The following is a 7,799-nucleotide window of genomic DNA, read 5'->3' on the forward strand; positions in this document are numbered from 1 at the left end:
CAATGGATGCTTCTTGTAGAATATAGACCTCTGTAACCGGTGCGTGGAGAAGTTTCGCTTTCTTTCTAAATTATTTCCCGATTTTTTTTGAACGCATGGTGCCCACTTGAATTATACGAAGAACGCTTTTTATGAAGCGATTATGGAGTGGAGCAAAGCATCTCCTGAATGGCGGTAGTTTTGCCTACTTGGCATCTGGTGAGCCGTATCAGCCGTTTGGGGAAGATTTTGGACTGACCGTGTTTCCCGACTACATCCAAGTTACGGAGAAGATGGCACTGCGAGGGGGGTATGTGGATGTGTACACGCAGCGGTCTGCATCTATTCGACTCAGCGATGGGCGTTTTCAATTACCCCCGCTGCCACCACGTTCGTTTATGAATTTAGTGGAGCGTATAGAGCAAGATGACATTGTTCCGCGTGGATGGTTGAATAATCAAACCGCCAACCTCTACGAACCAGGAGATTTTATCCGTGCACATATTGACAATCTCTTTGTGTACGACGATATTTTTGCCATCGTTTCTCTTGGTGCAAACGCCCTGTTGCGTTTCGTACATGTGCAGAATGGGGAAGAGCTAGACGTAATCGTACCAGACGGCAGTCTCTACATCATGTCAGGACCCGCTCGGTATGTGTACTTTCACATGGTCCTCCCTGTGGAAGCGCAACGCTTCAGCATCGTCTTTCGACGCTCTATTCTGAACTCGGACGGTGGGTTTCGCCCCGTGACCACGCCACTGGGCGGTATGATGGCGTACCGTTCAACACAGGTCCTGAATACATTGTATTCAAAGCAAATTGGCGGCGTGCGTGTCACAGTAGATGACAAGTACCTCGAAAAGGAGGAGATCGGTGCCTTTGATACTGCAAAGTGGGTAAAAGGCCTACACCCGTTGCGGGACTGGTCGTTGTTGTCTCAGTTGGACGAGGATGAGGCTCGAGTGCAGGAATTGAAGAACAAACGTTACCTCGACGTGGACTTTGACTGGAGGTTTGCCGAGCTGAGGAAACGCTACAAGGAACTAGAGACGCTTTTGGGTGCCTGAGCATCGAACACTTCCGCTCAATTCACCGCGTGGCCGTTGTTGTTGCCGTTGTTGTTGTTGTTGTTGTTGCTGCTGCTGCTGTTGTTGCCACAAAATTCAACTTCCTAGCCTGAGGGAGATTTTTCCTTGCTACTCTCTTCCCTGCGCGTACACATTGTTCCTACCAGAAGGGAGGGGGAGGGAGATCGGCACCTGTGGGATAAATACAAGCAAGTAGGGAGGAAAACACAAGACAATAACAACAACAACAACAACAACAACTGCAACAACGACAAAAATAATAATGAGCAGTGCAGACAACAATCTGGGAGGTGATGAATTTGATGAACCCCCCAAGAAGGTAGCGCGTCACGAGTCTGACAGTGAAGGCCGCCAACAACGCCCCGAGAACGTGGCGGAAGTGAGTGACACCGGCAGAACCACGCTGTTTGTCCGCTCTACGCAGATCCACAGTCGTGGGGAGTTGGTAAACGGATTTTTACACGAGCACCGGAAGACGTTAGGCATCCAGTCGTGGTATGCCGCGGAGGGGGATGCTTCTTCTTCTTCAGGTGCAGATAACAATCGTGACACCACCGCCGCCTTGACCCTTCGTTCAGACGCCCCTCTAGAGTGCGTCTTTGTGAAGACATCACGGAAACCGTACTTTCTCCTCGAGGTTACGACAAGCGGTGAGGATGTGGCGACTGCGGCGGAAGTTGCGGAGAAACTAACGGCGCTTCACAACACAACGTATAAGGATCATCCTGTCCATGTGGAGGTGGCAAAGAATGGTCTCACAGTGGCTGCGGAGCGGAAGAAACTCGAAATGCGAGACGCCGTGAAACGGGCGTCTGCAGCTTCCACGTCCACATCTAAAACCAACACCACGCCGACTGGAATCGCTGCGTCGCGGCCATCCACGGCGACGACGGCCTTTGTGCCACGTGTTCTGCGGAAGAAGTGAATCCACTGAACTTGTGTGTTACAGGTGATGGATCAGATTCATGGGAGCTGCAGCGACGTATTTTTTTGCTTGGCATCTTGATGGCTCTTGAAGTTTGCAATGAATGTGCTGCGTCCACCAGTCGCGTTGCTCTTTTGTTTTTATATTTTATATTTTTTTTTTTTGTATTTCCTTCTTATTCTTCCTTCCCCCCTTTTGTGCTATAACGCCAAACGCACAACCGAACCAACAAACCCACAAGCGAGTTGAAGTTCGTTGCGCTGGCCCCTTCGAATTCCAGAACGCACGCACAATCGGGCGACGCTCCAGTGGTGTGAGCTCTCAGCGCAGCAACGGGGATGGAGGGAGAGGTGGCGTCGCTGCGCTGGAAAGAGTGGCTTTCTTCGCTTCACACGCTCGCGTTAAAGTGGCGCGAGGTCCACCTAAACTCACTCCAGGACGATGCACCGTACGATCGCACGCTTGCCAACCATGAGGGGCTAAAGGCGGGCCGCGAGAAGGTGCGCAGCATGACGAAGACATTTGCACAACTCGACAATGACAAGAAGCTTAACGAGTTTAGCACCCTCCTCAAGGAGTACCAGGGTTACATTGATCGACTGACCTTGTACTTTAAGGATGCGGAGCGCTCGTACGTGATGCTCTTTAATCAAGTGAAGGGCATGACCGACCCGTATCCACTCATGGAGAAGTTAGCTGGGGAGATGGAGAAGTTTGCGGTGATCATCAAGAGGGCCGAGATGTGCGACGCGCTGGAGGAGGAGATTCGTCTCCTGCAGGCGGAGCTGAAAGGCCTCAAGAACGAGGAAGCCACCATTGGGCGGTTGCGCCGGCAACTCGACGAGGTGGAAAAGAACGCCAAGTTGCACGCAGAGCGAAGTGTAAGGGACGCGACGGCAGAGTATCAGGCACTGCTCGCGCAGTCGCGGCAGCAAGGATACGAGGCGCAGCAGGAGATCCAGTCCCTCCGGGACGAGGTATTCAAGAAGGACTTGTCGATACAGAATCTGCGTAATCGCGTGGAGGAGTTGTGTACCTCTTTGGAGGGGGTAAAGGCACAACGTAGCCGCGATGTGGCGGATCTCGCGGTGGAGTTGGAGGCGGCGCACAACAATCTCCTCCAGCGGGAGGCGGAAGTGCAGCGGCTTCTTGCGAATGAAAGTCGTGACTGCTGGGTTCACGAGGATGACACTTCGGAGGTTGGTTCTTCAGGTGCTGCTGCTGCTGCTGCTTCTCTACCGCCAGCGCCACCTCCTGTGGCTGTGTTGGAGTCACCACAGGTGAACGGTGGATGCGTCGACCTCGCCACCAATTCTATTGAGAATCACGACGATGAGGTGCGCCACCGTCAGGCCATGGAGGAGGCGGTGGCAGCGTGGGAGGAGCAGCGGCAGCGATTTATACAACGTGAAGAGGCACTGCAGAATGAGCTGGCTGGACTGCGCAAGTCGCATGATGAGCACCTCGCATCTAGCGACGCGCGGCTGCGTCAAAAGGATGAGGAGCGACATGGGGAGTCAGCAAAAGTGCAGGAACTGCAGCACCGACTACGATCATTGAATGCCTTCGTGGACCAACTGAAGTCTGAGAAGGAGCGGCTCGCCCGAACAGTGCAAACACTTGAGGGGGAGCTGCACAGGATTAGCAAAGCCGCTCCGATTCACGAAAATGTGGCGCCACATGTGGAACGGGAGAATCCGCTGCGATGTGCAGCACAAGAGGGGGATGAATACGGCGTTGAGAAGCTGCTCTTGACTACTTCCGCATGGAAGGGTGGGGCCAAGCCACTCAGCGAAAAGGAGAAGATACCATCATTATTATTGTCACCACAACCATCTCTGAGGGCGGAGAAGGATCCTTTTCTCATTGTGGAAGATCAGCGCGAGAGGCTGCGTGAGGAAATTCTCACCTTAAACGAAGCATCATCGGCGCAGATCCAGCGCTTGAAATTGGAGGTGGCGACTCTCACAAAGGAGAACAGCACCCTTCGCCAGCGGCTGGCGAGCTGCGCGGGTCGTGACATCTGCCGTGGCGGTGGCGGTGGCGGTGGCGGTGGGTCGGTGCTTGGCATTTCCATGCTGGCAGAAGCAGCGAAGGATGACGGTCTGCAAGCGAAGACGGCACCACGGCGGTTTGTTGATACCACCGGCGGTGTGCTCTCGCGGCGCACGGCGTTGAATGTGCTGAACTATGGTGCCAGGGTCTGTTCCATGCGCGTCTTTTCCGGGGCGCTGGGGGGGCGATTGTTTGTGTTGTACATGGGTGTGTTGCACATATACTTGATTTGCTCTGTTCTTTTGTGAGATGCTGTGTGCGTGTGTGTATATGAGTGTCACTCTTGGCGTGAGAGTGTGAGTGAATTTGCAGCCGTATATATGCATTTACGTCCTTGCATGTGTCTTTCTGGGCGTTGGTATCCACCTGAGTTGTATGATCTGGCTGGGCCTTGGTTTTCTTTTTTTGTTTCAGTCGGATTCGTCCGATACCTCAAGTTGTCCCTCATGCTCCACACCTCTTCAAGTCTCTCCTCCTATCTCGCTCACTCATTTACCAAGCCACACATATATACACACCCTCGCAGGAATAAACGCCCCTTCGAAGTATTCCTCCTTGGCACATTTTGAAAGGGGCTCGCGACTGTGCAGCATAGCTGCTGGATTCGTATTCAACGTCTATATCTCAACCACTCCTTATTCATTAATACCTGACATCCTCATACCACACAATGCGACACTCAACTTATGTTGAAGTGCTCTTACAGAACATCTCCTTCAATGTAAATACCGTGCGCCGCATGGTTGGAAAGGCCGGTCTCATCACCATGGTGAAAGGAAACGCATACGGTCACGGCATTGAGAGGGTGTCTCAACACCTTCATGACATGTGTGATATTCGAAGCTTCGGTGTCGCCTCTCTCGGTGAAGCACTTACAATTCGTGGGTCTCAACCCAGCATCGCCGAGAGCGCCGACAACGAAATATTCATTTTTTCCGACACCGAAATACTAAACGAGGGCTGCCAGAGTTACTACAAGCCAAGCGGCAAATATACCGTTTGTCTGACGCCTATTATTGGGACTCCAGCTCAGCTAAAGGCTTTCTGCACCAGCACCGTATTTAACAAGACGAAGCTGTGTGTGAAGGTGAGCACTGGCATGAACCGTCTCGGGCTGCGACCCGAGGAGTTGCAGGATGCCGTGCCGCTGCTGAAGCAGCGTGGCGGAGTGGACCTCCTGCTGCAGCACTTCGCCGTGGCGGGGTCGCCGCAGTGTGTCGATGGCACCTACGCACAGTACGAGGTGTTCAAGAAGGCCAGACAGCTCCTCGTTGACAGTGGCGTCGAGGTGCGCGCGACGTCGGTGAGTAACTCCGGCGCCATTGAGCAAAATATCGGCGTGACGGAGACGTACGTGCGCCCTGGTATCATGCTATACGGCCCGCATACTAACGCGCCTCCGTCGCCGTGCGACATCCGCCCCGCCAGCCACTTCTATACCAAAGTCCTGCACCACTTTCCGGTGCGGCGCGGCGACCCCGTCGGCTACGACCTCGTCCCCGTCGAGGCCGACGGCGTCGTCGTGCTGCTGCCGATCGGCTACGCTGACGGCTTTCTGCGCGGCTACGTCGGCATGCCCATCACCGTCACACCGGTCGACGCGGTAGAGCCAATCACCGGCAGCGTCCACGGCCGCGTGAACATGGACATGACCGCTGTGGTGGTGTACCCGGAGGTGGTGGGCAAAGACATCGGCAGCATCATGGCGGAGGTGAAGGACGGGGCGCGCGTGGAGGTGTGGGGCGGCGACATTGACTGCAAGGCGGCAGCTGTTAAATCGATTCCATACGAACTCATGTGCGAGATCTCGATCCGAGTTCCACGAGTATACAAGAGTTTTTAAAGGTTTGATGTGCTTTTATTTTGCTTTAAGACGTTTGTATAGAGGTGCGCTTGACGCTGTCCTTTTTCAGTTTCTCTAGTCCTTTGCTTTTTTTTTTCTTTGTTTTTTTTTTTGCCCACTGGGGGATGTGTGCAGGTGCGATGTGTGTCATCGTATGTCCCTTGGCATTTTTTTATTCCGTTTTTTTTTTCCTTTCGTTTTTCTCTCACTCTCACTCTCACTCTCACTCTGTTTCTGTGTTTCTGTTTCTGTGTGTCTGTGTGGGATGAGGCGTGGGAGGCACACTACACACGTCTTTGCGCATTCTTTTCCCTCTGTCGTTGACGCTGCCGCACTGCACGGGTTGAATCGGCTCTTCTTGTTCCTTTGCTCTCCTTGCTTGAGAAGAGTCGAGTAAGCAAGGAGGAGCAACAGCAATAGAGGAGGAAGGCAGGAGTGACCCCTGACGAGAGAAGTAAAGAATCGGCTTCTATTTTAGCAAGCAACACAAGCGATATTCAAGTCAACCACAGTAGGAGTACACAAGAGCACCGAGAAAGAAGAATAAAGTGAAAGGCATTACACCACATTTTTCTCTATTCTTTTTTACTCACACGCCAACAAGAAAGGAACCTACACACCAGCACCAAAAAAAACTCATACAAACCGTAAGCTTATTATGGCTCTGCGTCGAATTCAGAAGGAGCTTCGGGACCTTGAGCGGGACCCGCCGGCAAACACCAGCGGTGGCCCTGTCAACGAGAACGACCTCTTCAACTGGAAGGCGACTATTATAGGCCCGGAGGACTCGCCCTACGCCGGTGGTCTCTTCTTCCTGAACATCCACTTCCCTTCCGACTATCCGTTCAAGCCGCCCAAGCTGCAGTTCACGACGAAGATATATCACCCGAACATCAACAACAACGGCGGTATCTGCCTGGACATATTGAAGGAACAGTGGTCTCCTGCCCTCACCATCTCAAAGGTGCTTCTCTCCGTCTGCTCGCTCCTGACGGACCCCAACCCAGACGACCCGCTCGTCCCGGACATCGCGCGGCAGTACAAGTCGGACCGCAATGCATTTAACAAAACGGCGATGGAGTGGACGCGGCAGTACGCCATGTGAGGGGCGGGGAGAGGGGGTGCGCAGCAGCATTCCTCTGAGACAGAAATATAGGGGAACGCCTTGAGCAGAGCACCCACAGCGAGAAGATGCATGTGCTGAGGAAGAAGGAGAACGCAGACCCACCAAAAGAAACGAACAAAGAAAAGAAGCGAGCAATCAAGCGAACAAAGGTAAAGGAAGGAAGAGGTAGGCGCTTATCTGCAAAGCGACGAAAGGATATATATATATATATATATATTATAAACAAGGTGAGATGATACATGGGAAGAATGCGCGTGCAGTGACTTTCGCTGTGCGGTTGCCTTATGCGCCCTTCCATGAAGATACTGAAATGCTGAATGAGGGATGGGGAGTTCTAAAAAAAAAAAAACAAAAACAAAAAAAGAGCCAAAAAAAAAGAGAGAGAATAATGAAGAGGAATATTTAGGTGCGTAGGTACACCACTATGTGCTTGATGTATGCACGTGAGAGTGTGAAATTGCGTGCGTGCGTCTGTGTGTGTGTGTGCTTATGTTACAAGGGACCACACCGCCTTTTAATACTTATTGCCATTTCTTTATCGTTCCGTCACTGCCGTTCCTGCTGCTGCTGCTTCATCCCATACGTTTAAGGGCACACACCACAGAGGTGCTGTGGCTATTCACATCCAGGGACAACCCAACCGAGACCAAAAACAACAACAACAACAACATCACAAAGCACCAATGGAATAGATAGACGATGCTCGTGCTTTTGATTCGTTTTATTCCTACTGTGTGCTGTTCGTTGCTCTGCGCGTGTCTCTCTCTGTGTGTGTGTGTG

General features: G+C 52.4%; 5 protein-coding genes across 5 annotated transcripts; all 5 read left to right on the top strand.

Moving 5' to 3' along the window:
• Positions 1 to 131: 131 nt before the first annotated feature.
• DQ04_05361000 (hypothetical protein) lies at positions 132 to 1,049 on the top strand (the record flags this gene model as incomplete). Its single annotated transcript, XM_009314136.1, has 1 exon — positions 132 to 1,049. The coding sequence occupies one exon, from the start codon at positions 132 to 134 to the stop codon at positions 1,047 to 1,049; it is 918 nt and encodes a 305-aa protein (XP_009312411.1).
• A 283-nt stretch (positions 1,050 to 1,332) lies between these two features.
• Positions 1,333 to 1,995, top strand: DQ04_05361010 (hypothetical protein; the record flags this gene model as incomplete). The annotated part of the gene is made up of 1 exon (XM_009314137.1): positions 1,333 to 1,995. The coding sequence occupies one exon, from the start codon at positions 1,333 to 1,335 to the stop codon at positions 1,993 to 1,995; it is 663 nt and encodes a 220-aa protein (XP_009312412.1).
• A 338-nt stretch (positions 1,996 to 2,333) lies between these two features.
• Positions 2,334 to 4,298, top strand: DQ04_05361020 (hypothetical protein; the record flags this gene model as incomplete). Its single annotated transcript, XM_009314138.1, has 1 exon — positions 2,334 to 4,298. The coding sequence occupies one exon, from the start codon at positions 2,334 to 2,336 to the stop codon at positions 4,296 to 4,298; it is 1,965 nt and encodes a 654-aa protein (XP_009312413.1).
• Positions 4,299 to 4,720: 422 nt separating this feature from the next.
• DQ04_05361030 (alanine racemase) lies at positions 4,721 to 5,893 on the top strand (the record flags this gene model as incomplete). Its single annotated transcript, XM_009314139.1, has 1 exon — positions 4,721 to 5,893. The coding sequence occupies one exon, from the start codon at positions 4,721 to 4,723 to the stop codon at positions 5,891 to 5,893; it is 1,173 nt and encodes a 390-aa protein (XP_009312414.1).
• A 658-nt stretch (positions 5,894 to 6,551) lies between these two features.
• Positions 6,552 to 6,998, top strand: DQ04_05361040 (ubiquitin-conjugating enzyme E2; the record flags this gene model as incomplete). Its single annotated transcript, XM_009314140.1, has 1 exon — positions 6,552 to 6,998. One exon carries the CDS (start codon positions 6,552 to 6,554, stop codon positions 6,996 to 6,998), a length of 447 nt encoding a protein of 148 aa, XP_009312415.1.
• Between the last annotated feature and the right edge of the window lie 801 nt (positions 6,999 to 7,799).

The sequence above is a fragment of the Trypanosoma grayi genome (assembly GCF_000691245.1).
Source record: "Trypanosoma grayi strain ANR4 Tgr_536_V1, whole genome shotgun sequence".
Taxonomy (NCBI): domain Eukaryota; phylum Euglenozoa; class Kinetoplastea; order Trypanosomatida; family Trypanosomatidae; genus Trypanosoma; species Trypanosoma grayi.